Genomic DNA, 15,557 nt, shown 5'->3' on the forward strand with positions numbered 1-15,557 from the left:
GGATGGCGACATTTTTTAAAATGTATTGTAAACTCTCCAAGACAGTAAATTAGGATGCAAAATTGAACTGTATATTAAGTTGGTGGAAGTGGTATGATTTGTAATAATTGTTATAAGTGCGTAAGGATAATGCAATTTTCTAGTTAAAAATAAAAAAAAGATTTCTGTACGAAGCAACTAAGGAGTTCACAGCACATTTTTAGCTTCAGAATACTTGCCAATTAAAGAAATGATACTTCTGAATGGTTCGTTCTCTATTTGTATTATTCTTTTACCTTCAAACTAAAGAAAAAACGTATTTTACAAACAATTTTAAATTAGTGTAACTCTGAAAATATTGAGAATAGGAACTGTGTTTATGTGACATGTTTTGCTCAAAATGTCTTCAGAAATAAGCTTCATAAAGGACGGTAAATCCTCGTGAATCACCCTGTATAGCAGAAATAATATTGGACCCAGTACTGAGCCTTAGGGAACACCGGTTTTGATAAAAGCTGGATTTGAGTTATACAGTGAAATGTACACTGATATAATAACCTGCTACTACTCCTGTTACCTCCAAATCCATTCTAAAAATCGCTTACGTATGAATATTTGGCGATTGGCGGTATTTCGCGGAGGATTATGGGGCGTAGAAGGTGTAGTTTGACGTCATATTCGTCGCACTGATTTCAAGCTTATTTGCTTGGATTGCTCCTTCCTTCTTTTTTTATCTTCTAAGTGGGGCACAGACTGCTTAATCTTCCACGGATACTAATATTTTTGTATCATTTTTAACTCTGTTCAGAAAAAGAATAAAATGAAATTTGCTTACTTGTATTTTGTTATCAAACGTTGGTATTAGTCTATAGATCACAGAGAGATAGATACTTTCCAGTGTTTTCTTAGTGAAGTTGGTATCCGTGATCAACTATGAGCATCCACAAATCTAAATATTTAGAAGGAATTTTCTTCCCTTTTATTTTTTCGACATTTTATAATAATCCACAAAAGGAACTGTTTTAGTTATATGTTAAATTCCTAACGATGTTAATATTGCTTCTCTCCAAGTATAATAGTATGTAGATTTATGGTAGAAATTTCAATTGTTTTGTGCGTGAATCGGTACGTTTATTATATAGAAGGCATTGAAAGTATAGTTCGAAAATGTGACTAAGCGGAAGATGTTTATGAACGGTTGTAGGCTAATGATAATGTGACGTAAACGGCTTATGTAGAGTTTGTTGTAATAAAATTGAGTCGAAAACATTTTATTTTATTACATAATTTATTCAGTGAATAAGGTCGTTTAGGATGCGTGTCTTTAGAAATGTTGTATGATCTTATTTGAGGCACATTTCTTCCAAAAATAATATTATTGTTTTTCTTAATGACGTCATTCTTCTTCATCGTTACTATGTCCAGTTATCATCATTTAGTCTTTTTGAACGTGTGCGTAAATGGTCGTTCTATAGTATCAATTACCGTAAATAATGTTGTGTAAAGTAATTGAAATGGTGTACATTTAAAATAATATTGTGTTCTATAATATAAAGAAATGAGTAATTCCGATGTGATAACAGTTTCTTCGGATGAAGAAAATAGTTCATTATTTCAGGTACAGTAACATAACAGCTGTAGACTAAAGTAATAGAGGACACTTTCAGATAACGCCACCAGAAGAATCGCTATGGCTATGTAAACATTTATTTGCGGGCTGCTCGAAACTTTGATAGTTTTAAAGTGGTCAACAATGAGTTCTGTTTAATATTCATCGCTCATATTTTTTGCCATAATTCAGTAATTTTCTTTATTGCCCTTTACTTTTATTGGATTCCCCTTTTATATTAATAATGATGAACACGGTGATAAGCTTTTAATGAGTGAACATTGATAATGCAACCATCACAATCTCTTATGACCTGATTATAGGCCTAATGTAGATGCAGTGTTTATTCAAATTTAGTCAGACTTTCACCCGAGGTATGAGAATCTATTAATTGGGACCGCGTTCATTTAATTTTTGAATACTAAATTTGAAAATTTCGTCTATTTCTATGAAGACTGTCACGAGTGGGACATTTGCATTGCATTTTTCTTCTCATGTGACAAATATTTAGTTCGGTAGGAACAAAGTGGAAAACCACTATATGCACTCTTGATATTAAAATCTTCCATAATATATTAATTTTAAGGAACATTGCCTCAGTTTTAATACCATTTAGTTTTGAAATCTTTTCACGGGTGAGACCAAAAATGAACATAAATAATGACACTGTATGAAGTTTTATTGAAGTTCTGTTAAGTTATTAGTAAAATAAATTCAAAACACTTTCAGACTGGTATAAAAAGAGTTGTACTCCATTATGATCTGCATAAAATAATAATTACCTACATTTTACATATAAAATATAAATTATTAATTGTTGTCACGAGGTGGGACATGGTGTGAATTGTTCAATTTATCCTATCTCATATAGGTTCAGAACTTACAGAAAATGCAATTTCTCACATAGGTATTTCATTACTGGCTGGAAAAGGAAACATACAATTTGTTCATAATATCTACAGTATGTATGACACATCAGATTGCGATAAATCTGAAAGCTTTCTCTGATTCACCAACAGTTCGCATGCACATTATTTTCGTATCACCATCCTCATATAATTATATTACTTTGGCAGATGGTAGATAGAGTTTTTCTAGTGTCACTAATAAAGTTCACTAGCACAAACAATACTGGGTTAATTTCATGAGTTACTGTTGTTCCTGCACTATGTTCTTGCAGTTTTCTGCAATCGTTATTTTCATATTCATTGTCTCTATCAGGATGAGGCTTAAATACCTTGCATTCCACTAATTCTGATAGATGTATAAAACCAATAATCAAGTTACCAGAATCACAGCCCTAGAAATAATGCTTTGAATGCAGTCAGTCATGCATTGTTCATTTTCCAAGTCACAGCAAATTATCTTTAAAAGTTTTATACCAAGCTTATTAGTAAGCAAAGTGTAGGATTTTATTGTTGATGGCATTGGCAAGGAAGCTAAAATTTGTGTGGAACTTACACACAGTGTGTGACGTTTCACTTGACAGAAGGATATTCGTTGGTCGAAATTATTAGAAAATATTTTGATAAATTAATTTTGGCTGATGGGTGTTCTGATTTCAACACATTGTTGTTGTTGCTTTCTAATGTCAGGCATTTGACAATAAAGTCATTTGACCTCTTGCACTCCAATATTTTTCAACACATTGTATGCTTCTTTGACAGTAACAATCATGTGACAATTCTTTAGTAAACTACCGTATCCCCTTGCCAGTTTTAGAATGTTCACGAACATCTTTAATACCAGGGACTTACCAATTGATATGATCTTGAGCATGAAACTCCTGAATTTTAGTAACTATATCTTCATATAAGTAGTAATCGAATAGGGCCTGTAATTTCTTGACCCTCAAGTAATCTTTAGACGGTATTAGGTATACATTCCAACGTAAGTTTCTTTACAGCAGCAAATTTTTCCTCAGAATGTGAGAAGGAACTTTCGTTACTCTACTTTGCAAGTAACTGGAGAATCCTAAATTGTCCTAATTTGGAACAAGGACTGACTTGTTTTTGCTTGTTTTCAAAATTATCCTTAATCTTTTGCTGGTATTTTCTTTTCCTTTACATCGGTTTCCTTTTAATGCACTGTTCTTCTGTTATATTTCTTCTCATTTTTTCCTGCTGCCTTTTGTCCTGCTCTCTTTCCATTTCTTTATGACTTTCATACTTCCTTTCAAATTAATATTCTTTGAGCAATGTCCTCATCTGTCAGCTGATGTCATTTTACCCATGTGTGGAAAAGATCGGAAGTCCAGACTTAAATTACAAGGAAAGTGATGTCCCCATAAAATCTGTCATGGGTGGGACACACAATAATATGATAAATCTCGAAAACTTTTCGGTACCATTCTGGAAACACTGGATTCAATGTTAAAGAGGACATGTTTACTTATAGATAATCTCAACTTTAACCATTAATTTGATTTTTTTCTAGAAACAAACTTTTTTATGTTATTTTATTACAGATGGGACATTAGGAAACTTGCCTACCTTTCAAATAAAATATTATTGCAGCTGCAACAGTGGACTATCTTCTTTCATTCAGCACAATAAAATGACAGACAAATGGAATGGAAAGCTTTATACAGTAAGACTAACTTACAGTACAGAAATCCAGTTCAGGCCTCAGGCCTGCAAATTTCCACAATTCTCTTCAAACCGTGATTTCTTGATAAATGGTGAACTGATATCTGCATTTCTTCTTTCACAGATAACTTCCGTGTTTTCTCTTCCCAAATCATTAAGATTTGATCTAATATAAATTGTTTAAAAATTTTGGAGTCTGCCTCACTTTGTCATGGCGTGATCCTTGTCGTAACCACGATTTGAGACATTATAGTAACGTCTTTGGTTTTAACATTTTTGCTGTAAAATTCCTGTACGTATCTGGATAATTTATTTTAACACTAAAATTACTGACATATTCAGCACTGAGTTAAATATTGGAATAGGCCTAAGTTACAATTATCAAATTTTGGTAAAATCCAAGATTCAGTCACTGTTTTCTCAGACCAATAGAAGATCCATGATGTGACATGTGACATTACGCATGAATGGCAATATTTAAAAATACGAATGTAATTGGGGGCTATCACTCCGACACCCCCAGTTTTCTCTCTCCTCTCTACACCACTCCACTATACTGCACTCCTTCTACCTACTTTATTCTATTCACTATATTTTGTATTAAACTGAAATACTTGACTTACCCTTGAGTACTTTGAATATGCCAGGATTTGATCCTTGAACCTTTCGTGTAGTTAACTACTATCATAGCCATTACGCTAAAAATTCGTTGATGAACAAACCCTTAAAAATTATACTTACAATGCACAATTAACATTAATTACTTCGAAAGATATTAAGTTATATGACCTTATTATCTATATTAATAATAAATCTGTAACCGAAATTTTTCTGGTAATTTTCGCTTTTTCAAAAATAATTGGTGTCGGCATGTATAATTAACCATCCTGAGACCAAAAATCGCTTTTATGAAATTTTTGTTTGTATGTCTGTCTGGATATTTGTTACCTTTTCACGCTATAATAGCTGAACCAATTTATGTGAAAATTTGAATATAAATTAAGTTTGTTCTAATTTAGATTTAAGGCTATAGGCTATGGCATTCAAAATACTTCATGTAAAAGGGGACTAATAAGGGGACCTGAAATAAATCGAAATACCGGTATCTCGCTTATTGATTTTTATGAAAAATATTACATAACAAAAGTTTCTTTGAAAAGTTTTCCGATAAGTTTCATTCTATGCAAAATTTTGATAGGACTGATATTTAACGAGATATACGAGTTTTAAAATAACAATGCGTTTTATCATCACCACCTCAAACTAAGAGGCTATAATGAAATGAAAACAAATGACTTCATCTATAGGCTAAGGGGCCTTGCACAACAACAAACGGAAGCTATTCATTTAACACTATTTTATAGGGATATAATTGTATAATGGGAATGTATAAATGTTCATCAATATTAACATAAGAAAATGTTTGTGTGTTTGTATGAAGTAATCTCAGAAGCTATTTAACCGATTTGTATGTGAAATGATCCTACAGCTACTTGTTTCAAGAGAAGATCTCCATTCCTTTTCAAATATTTGTTCATTTTGTTTTGAATGTTTTTGTTAGTATTATCTCTGTGAACTTCACAAACTTAAACTAGGCCTAGTTTTGACCAGTTTTTTCAAATAAATGTCCGAACTGTCACATATACAGTACTACTTGTAGAGATACAGTAAGACGTAAGAGCACTACCACCCTCATACCATGTTTTAGTAGATGATTCTGAAAGTACTTGATCACTTGCATAATGTGTTCTGTTGCTTCTGGTTAGAAATAGACAAATCTTTTGCTAATAGATTTAAGAAGTGAGCAGAACAAACATATGTAAAGATGTTAATATTTTCATCTTTAAGAATTTCATTTTTCATCTTAATCATGTTAGGTGCATTGTTCGTAATGATGCTTTGGATTTTACATTTTGTGACGCCTCACCTTATATCGGGCACTGCTACTGGTAATGGTGATGTGGATTTGATCAAATTGCGCAGTAGAAGCATATAAATAGGCAGTGGTGGGTATTAAATAATATAACATATAATTAGTCAAATATGTAAAGAATACAAGTACAGGGTGGTTTGTTTGGGTATGGATAAAATAAAAACACCGTAAAACATTTACTACTGAACTTTATTTCTTGAAACTTTGTACATACAACACTGAAAAATGGAAAATTCCTCAGAGCTCAACATGACCCCCATTGCGCATCCTGCACAACTCATAATGGTGATGCAATTCAGCCCATGTCCGTTGTAACATAAGAGGGGTGATTTGTTGAAAAACTTGAGTAATTTTTACTCTCAGATCATCAATGTTCCTGGGTCTTTGTGAATAGACAATGTCTTTAACAAAACTTTACACGAAGAAGTCAGGAGGGGTTAAATCTGGGGAGTTTGGAGGCCAAGCCAAGGGATAGCTGCTTCTCATACTGGGTTTCGCCTGCAACTTCCTGCATGTTTTTTTTTTTTTTTTTTTTTTTTGGTAATTATGCATAACAACTACAGAAGCGATTTTAAATTTTATTCTTTCACAAAACCCTACATTTTTACCCCCTTTTTCAAAAACACTTGATAACAAAAGTAGGAAAACAACGTAAACTGCAAAAACTTAATGTAATATTTTTTTTTATCAAAAACCTTAATTTTCACTCTTTGTCAAGAGGACAAATTTAAGCAGCAATAATCTAAACTAACCTAACCTAACCAAATTAGCCACACAAAGACTGAATCAATTTCACAAATTCGTCAAACAATGTCAGACATGATGAACCTTGCCTTAATAATTCGTAGGATACAGGGCTGCAGCTGCTCTAAAGAATGCGCACATTCTCTCTTCCATTAGATATTTACACTTTAACATATATTCTCCCAAATATCCAATGACGCAACCAAACGAAAAACGTCCACAACACTAAGTTTACTACATGCCAGAAAGGTACCAGAACGACCAACTTTCTTCCCTTTTGCATACTTCTGGTATAATCTCCCGCAACGGAAGTTCAAATCCGTCTTACTTACTCTCAACTCATGGCAACACACTTCGAAAATCATGCAGTCCTTAATAATACCGTGATTCACGAAATAGTCTACAATATCCTCCTCTCTCAACTCTATACAGACAAAAAACGAAATTCTACATCCATTACAACTCACAGCGATAGACCACCTACAAGAGAAGAATAATACATGCACCAACTATGAAAAACTACAATCATACAGCCAACGACTTAGAGAAATTCTAGCTCGTAACATACAGCTATCACTTAACCACAACCATCCAATCATACCGGAAAAATCATCACGCAATAACAACACACAACGCTTTATTTTTTTTTATTTTATTAGGTTATTTTACGACGCTTTATCAACAGCTTAGGTTATTTAGCGTCTGAATGAGATGAAGGTGATAATGCCGGTAAAATGGGTCCGGAGGTCCAACACCGAAAGTTACCCAGCATTTGCTCATATTGGGTTGAGGGAAAACCCCGGAAAAAACCTCAACCAGGTTAACTTGCCCCGACTGGGAATCGAACCCGGGCCACCTGGTTTCGCGGCTAGACGCTCTAACCGTTACTCCACAGGTGTGGACACAACACTTTATGAATTAACCACAAACATCCAATCATACCGGAAGACACATCACCCAATAAGAACACACAACACTTCAGCTAATCAAATCACAATACATTAAAAGTTATGCACTCACAACATAGTCTTCTAAACACGAGAAAAAAAAACCAAGTTAAATTCTACTTCATATTTTAAAAAATCTACTCTACCTCAACCGTAAGTGACCTACACATAATATACACATACTAATAAATGAAATTCAATACTAAACACTACCAGACCACCAAAAATAACAAAATCGCTTCTGTAGTTGTTCTGCATAATTACCTTTTTTTTTAACACAGAACTTGTTTCTACAAATGTTCGATACCACAATATTATGGAATCGTATTTAGGTACATTATGCACATCATACTCACGTCGAAATTCCCTTTGAACTCTTTTAACACTCAAATTTAGCATACCAAAGAACATATTGTGCCCGCCGTTGACTTGTAGTAGCCATTTTAATCATCTACGATTTTTATTTGTCCTTTCAGATTATACATTGTTCATTGTCATATATGGAAACTTCCATCTTTTAATCATAATATAACCAGCAAGAAATTTTTCCTACTATCATAATAGCTTTATAATAATAAATTAATATTATCCATACCCAAACGGATCAGACTGTATATATTGTACAATGAGATTAACTGACATGAAAGAACAAAGAGTTAATAATGGAAAATATGTAACAGTATTGAACTAAATGAAATAAACCAATATGAGATTTAAAGGCTGATAAATCAGTACAATATACTCTAATACATTTCTTCAGGCTCAAAGCCATATTCAGTCTTAACTCGGCTATTAATAAATTATTAACACAGATCTATACCGTATTAAATTATTACAAACATACCGTAGACTAATGAGAGGAGGAAAATGTCTCAAAGAATTTAGAAAATACGAAGCTAATACTTTACCAAACAGGCGAATCTCTGAATACCCAATACATGTTACTATAATCTGGATCCTTTCAGAATAATCCATTGTAGCCTACATATAACTTCCGTGTTTTCGAAACTTCAATACTAATTCAATACTAAACTCCACAGCACAATTTCGATCCCTTTCATTTACATATCTACGCAAAGCAAGTCTCTGAGTCTAACTTGTCTATATGACCAAACAGAAGGTGAGTTCCCGAGTGTAACTTATCTATATGTTTAGGTAGAAGCAAATTTCTGAATATAGCTTATCTACATGTGTAGGCTGTGGCGAATTCCCAAGTGTAACCTATCTACATGTCTAAGCAAAGGCGAGTTTCCGAGTATCACTGCAATCCTACTCGCCTAACCAAGAAACCTCTTATTTCCTCCTCTCTCGTCTACCCACAATTCCTTGCTACTATTAGGATAGAACATTTGGGAATATCCAATAATATAGGTGGCACTAGCTGCTGAAGAGCTGCCGAAACGATCGAGCCGACATGCACGGCTCAATTTGTATTTTTCTTCTGTAGATTTTATGGCATCAGCAGTTGTTTTAAAATAATCATTGGTATGAGGGTGTCCAGAAGTATCAGTAGTGTCTATTAGGAAAATTTTATCTTCTTCATTTACAAATATGGTTCGTTTTGGATATTTAGCCAGCTGTCAATTGTCTTAATACACATTCCCATCCTTCAATTATGTCGCACACAATTCTGACTCTTTATTGTAAAGTATTTACAACCATTTGTCAGTAATGTCATGTCGAGAAGGAAGTCAGTTCTTAGAAATGTGCATGGTTTCTTAAATTCTTTATGTTTTACTGTTCTAAGAGGAGTTGTTGTTTAGTCAACTGTCTGAAGACAGGTGTGAACCTCACAAGTGATATCAACAAGGCACCACTTATGAGGCAACTAGACCAGGAGATAATGGATAGGGTGGCCAGTTCCTTTCCCTTCCATTGCATACATTGCTGATTATGACACTAATCAGACTTCAGATGTATACAAACAATTGTTCTTTCTCTGATACATATCACCAAGTGAGATGTACTGCCTGATAATAGATGTAGCTGCATATCAGCCAGAACGTCAATCAAAGATACTAAGAGAAGTGTTAGTTGCAAGTACAAATCTAGCAATTTGTTCATTTAACCCTCCAGTGGTCGTGTAAATCACAATAATGATCCAGTACTTTATTTTTGATGGGTGATCCGAGATGGCAGCACTTAACATATCTCCAATATGGGTACCTTTCTTTTAAGTTACATATTTCTGTCTCTACCATCCTGTAATTGACAAGTGTTAAGTGTTTTCTTGGCGTGTAATTATGTTGGTACATTTTTGGATCACGATTGTGCTCCACACAAACATTCTCAGTTTCTAAATTTTTGGGGTTTTGCAGCATTTATAATACCTATATAAATGGACAAACAATTGTTTTGTGAATAATTAACAGTTGAATATACATACATGCATACATGTGTAATATTAGACTTTGTTAATGTGTAATGATCACTAATCATTAACATTGAACACAAAAACTTAAAAAATAAAAAATCACATGTTAAAAATTGCTTAAAATTTGGATTACAACTATGATCCACGTGACCACAGTTCTGCCATCTGTCTACAGTATGTGGAACCTGAGTCACTGAATTGAAGTGGGTAGGTATTGGAAAAAAAAAACACACGCACACACACAGAGTTTGAGTGTGCGACCACTGGAGGGTTAATGCATCTTTTTCTCGTTCAGAAGTGTTTGTAATGAATTTATCCATGTTAGTAATTTAGCAGTTAATCAATTTGAATTCCCCTCTTCTTCCCCCCCCCCCTAATGGCACGGCCCTTAATTTGTCATTATTCACACCCCCCCCAACTCTACGAGCAGGCTCATATAATGTTGCTAGTGCTGAGAAGTATAGATCACTTCGTATGTCATAGACTAGACGGAGTGCACCACAGGCAGTAGGTTTACATTGCACTGGTAATTAATGATATTTATGGAGAATTGTTGGTATGTCATGGGGGAACCGGAGATTCTGGAGGAAACCTGTATGTTGTTTGGACCACAGACTTGCCCAACACAAGTTATAAATTCAAGGTAGGGCAGACTTGAACCTGGATCCACTGGCTAAGCCCAGCACTCTAGCACTGAGCCACTATGGGGGTGTAAATTTCTCCATATTGTATTTCATGATAGGCTTCTATATACCTACTGGTAGCTAGTATCTATATATCTATTATATAATCTATTTTTAGATTTTGAATCAGCTTATGATCCCTTAATAAAAGAAGAAATGTGGGTACTGATGCATCAACTTGATTTCCCCAAGAAGTTGGTTAATCTGTGTAAGGTCATTTCATTCAAGTAGTTAAAATTGGTAAAAGAATATCGCCACAATTATGTTTGAAAAAGGAATTAGGTGAGACAATGCAATAGCACCATTATAATTTAATTTATCCGTGGAAATTGCAATACAGAAATCAAGAATTCAAACTAAATGGAACATTTTTAATAAATACTATCAAATTCTGGCATATGTGGAAGAAGAATACAAGATGTTTTGGTGAAGCCTTCATTACCTTAGTGCCTTAGAAGAACAAACTGAAAAGTTTGGAATAAATATCGATTTTAAGGATCAACAAAACTAATGTCAGTGTCAAGAAGAGTCTATTTTTAACAATTGGTATTGAAAATTATACTTTTGATAGAGTTAGTGAATTTATATAGGTATCCTGGTACATTTCTCGCATCCAATAATGATATTAATGAAATTCAAATGAGAATTAATTTAGCTAACAGAGCATTTTGTTTATAGAATTAGAGAAAAGAATTTTTAAATTGAAGAAGGGCTGAATAGTATTGGAATGTAACGTTTCTTATAACTGTCGCCAAATTAGTAAGTGAACTTGGGAATATATTTTGACTTTTACCTATACTTAAAAAAAATTATTTCTAGAAACATCAAGAAGAAAATTTATAACATTTTAATTAGGACAATAGTAATGCAGAGACATGAATGTTGAATAAGGATATATGCACACAGATTGCCGTTTTTGAAAGGAAGATCTTCAGAAGAATATATGGGGCTCTTAGGATTGGAGATGAGTGGAGTTGCAGATACAACAATGAAATTAAGGTGGTTGGGGCATGTAAACAGAATGGCTGAGACTAGTAGAGGTGAAACAAATTTTTTCTACACATCCGGAAGGATCCAGACAGGGGTTAGGTCTAAAAATAGATGGTAGGTTTGTGTTCAACAGAATTTGGTAAGATTTGGATTAAGGAGATGGAAGGAGCTGTCAGCAGATAAAGATGGAGGAGAGCCACATAGGAGGAGAAGGTCCACCATGGGCTGTAGTGCCATGTAAGAAGAGCTAGTATCTATTGATAAAATATATTAAATAAAATAGGCCTACTTGCTAGTATTGCCTACGTAACAATGTTAATGGAGTGTTGACATCATTGGAGACCATTTCTTCATTTTCATTTTTAGGTTCACAAGTGGACAGAGTTACGCAACAATAGATTAATTGACAATTTGAAAAAATTGAGATATTTGCACATATTTGTTATTTGCTGGATTATTTAACTCTGAAAAAATCAAGAATGCGATATCTGCATTTTGGTGCTGTCTATAAGCAAAATTCGTTTATAAAATTTATTTATTTATTTATTTAGCTTTGCAATATTAAACCAACTGCTGGTCTGTTATTAAAAGCGCTTAACATTTTTTTATTATTATTTGTGCTATTTTTTCGTAATAGTATGAATGTTACAATACTTCTTGCATAAAATGTTTAATAAAGACCAGATTTATTTCAATGGTCAGTATCTCGAAAAGTTGGTCTGGATTTCCATTTTTCTATAGAAAATATATCTGTGTGCTTTCAACCGAGCTACAAGCCCTTTCATCTCCTCTTTACACATTTTACATTTAGCTCTTATACCAGGTTTACATCTTGAGGAGAAACTTATGGATCAATCTGTAAAGTGTGCTGGAACTATTCAAGATAGATATGGGAAGACAAATAGAAGAAACATATAGATTAAGCAAGAGCAACAAGCATCCTATACTAGTAAAATTCCAAAGCCTAAGGGCAAAAGAAGTGATTATGAGCAAATTGAAAAACCTGAAAGGATCAAAATTGCGAATTGAGAAGAATTTTTATTTATGAAACAAGAAGAAAAAGAAGTAATTATTGTTCATACATCTTGATTACACAACTTTTAACACTGTATCACTTCGGAATATGTATGTAAGAACTTTCTTGTGTTAAATTTTAATGTAAAGGTCGAAACATGTTAACAAGGTACCTCAAAATTTAACACAAGAAAGTTCTTATCATACATATTCCTAATTAGTGTTACTATTTCTAAAAACAGCAATTATGTGTAACGACACACTGAAAATTAACAGACAAATTTATGATTTGGAATATTGAAAAATGAATTGTGATCATCCTAAGTTCTGGAACAAAGTTGAACAATCTAAGTCAAAGGGTCACACTGTGTGGAGGAAACCGAATCATGAATAAGTCAGCAAATGAAAGACAGCAGGAGTCAGTGAACTAAGCAAATGGACATGGAAGTGGATAGATGAGACACATGAACGCAATGATTGGAATGAGCTGGGCTTAGCAAACAGAAGACAAAGGCATCAAGACAAGAATCGTCAGAAGCATAAGTGCAGAGAGATATAATGATGAGATGAACAAAATAAGAAAGTGCACTGTCATAATTAGTGAGGGAAAGGAAGGGGATGTTAAGTGAGGAAAATGGGGAATATGAAAGGTACACAAAACAACATGAGGGTGAGATGAGGTTACACAGAAGTAGAAGGAAATCTGAGATAGATGAGGTAGACATCCAAAACAGAGCTAGCTGTAGTTTATTGAGTAATCGTTTAGAAGGTAGAGAAAAGCATAAGGGAGGTTGTAGAGAAAGAGATGAATAAACTAAGAATGAAGAGTTGATAAGGCGTCGTTAAATAACAAATTAAAAAAGCACTATTTTTTTTTTTCCCTCACTTTAACATCTTTGGTCATATCGCGAGTTAATCTTTGGTTGAAATCCGAAGGTCTGTATACTATTGCTGAGACTGGTTCTATTGTTGTGAACTAGATGGCGAATATATATATATATATATATATATATATATATATATATATATATATATATATATTACTGATTTGTTATGAATGAGACTAGTGATTTTCAGGGATATTGTGGCCCGAATTTCCTGGCATTTGCCTTACGGTTGAGGAAAAACCTCAACCAGGAAATTCAACCCGACTGGGAATCGAACCCGGGCCCTCTGCGTAAGAGACCAGCATGCTGACCCCTACACCACAGAGGTGGTTAAAAGCACTATTATGACCTAATACTATTTCAGTATCATTGATATGAACCACATCTATTTCAGTTTAATCTACAATGTAACATACAAATTAGTAATTTAGTTTGATCAACTTGTGCATTATTCTATGTTGTATAAGCAAGCACTCACAATTCTAGTTGAATTGTTTACAGTACTACCTTAATGATTTTGTTACTGCTGTTGCTGGTCCTACAGATTTTTCTTTTCCATTCTTACTATCCTCTTCACTATCGTTCCTTCCTATTTAAATTTGCTAAACATTGTAGGTCTACTATAAATCAAAACACAGAGCATTATTAACTACGTACACCAAACCAATAATGGAACTTATTTCAATTTTCAACATTGCTAAAAGCTGTTACAGTAACAGTGAAGTGTTGCCAAAACCATTTGGAAGAACTTCCGAAAATAACAATCCATTTTAGAAAAAAATATTAAGTTAAGCATTAAAAATAGAAAAGAAGTCCAACTCTGGGAGTAACGGTTAGTACGTCTGACCGTGAACTTGCAGGCCCAGGTTCAAATCCTGGTTGGGACAAGTTACCTGGTTGAGGTTTTTCTGGGGTTTTCCCGCAACCCATTAAAAGCAAATGCTGAGTAACTTTCGACGGTGGACTGTTGACTCATCTCGCTAGCATTATCACCTTCATCTCATTCAGATGCTAGATAACCATAGCAGTTGAAAAAGCATCTTAAAATTACCAACTAAAAAAAAAAACAAAAGGAGGAGCATTTCTTTAAAATCGGGGTCTGTCCTGACAAAATTGGAATGGGCAGAAACCAATTGTCATATCATTTATGAATTTGGACGAATATGGATGAGTTCTATGTTTTTATTTTTTTATTGTGTTTCATATTTGGAAAAGCCCTACATTTTCTGAAAAATTCAGTTAAAAAACCCCTAATTCCTTGTCAGGCAAAATATCCCTATGCAAAGGGATTAATTCCTCAATCTGACAATACTGATTATTTTGCTTTTGCATTGTTAGACTGTTGGTCGATATCTAAAATTCAAATTTAAACTGAGTATAACTCTTTTTTGCATTGTTAAACTGGCATTTGAGCTGTGATTTAGATAATAGAAATAATATGATTAAATAATAAAAATAATTTGATTTAAATAATTCAGAACAATAGTTTTCTCTCTGCAGTTTAGAGTTTTGCCACATTTATGTTTGACTATAACTCTGACATATTGTTGCAACTGGGGGATGGGCTGTGTTACTTCATAGACGTGCATTCTTTCTGATTTCTGAATAACGACATTCTAGAGGTGACTGTTGAATGTATCAGTTACTGGTGTAATCTTACGGTAAATATATTTGAAATTAAATTATCGCCTATTTAAAATATACTTTATATAAAAATAAATAAAAAACGGTAGAATATACAATAATATGTTATCGAAACATATTGCTTTATTCCAAGAAGTGTAATATGGACGGCCTGCCTGTTGTGAT

The 15,557-nt window shown here is 33.6% G+C and overlaps 1 protein-coding gene across 5 annotated transcripts in view; it reads left to right on the forward strand.

Moving 5' to 3' along the window:
• Positions 1-1,404: 1,404 nt before the first annotated feature.
• LOC138712014 (death domain-associated protein 6-like) overlaps positions 1,405-15,557 on the forward strand; it is a 96,926-nt gene continuing 82,773 nt past the window's right edge. For 4 of the 5 annotated variants that reach the window (XM_069843392.1, XM_069843396.1, XM_069843395.1 and 1 more), the window contains exon 1: positions 1,405-1,597. In XM_069843392.1, the coding sequence (XP_069699493.1) occupies positions 1,538-1,597 (60 nt within the window). In that variant the 5' untranslated portion in view covers positions 1,405-1,537. Of the gene's footprint in view, positions 1,598-4,055; positions 4,178-15,557 lie in introns of all 5 variants that reach the window. The other variant, XM_069843393.1, reaches the window with a different exon arrangement.

The sequence above is a fragment of the Periplaneta americana genome, chromosome 13 (genome assembly GCF_040183065.1).
Source record: "Periplaneta americana isolate PAMFEO1 chromosome 13, P.americana_PAMFEO1_priV1, whole genome shotgun sequence".
In the NCBI taxonomy this organism is placed as follows: Eukaryota; Metazoa; Arthropoda; class Insecta; order Blattodea; family Blattidae; genus Periplaneta; species Periplaneta americana.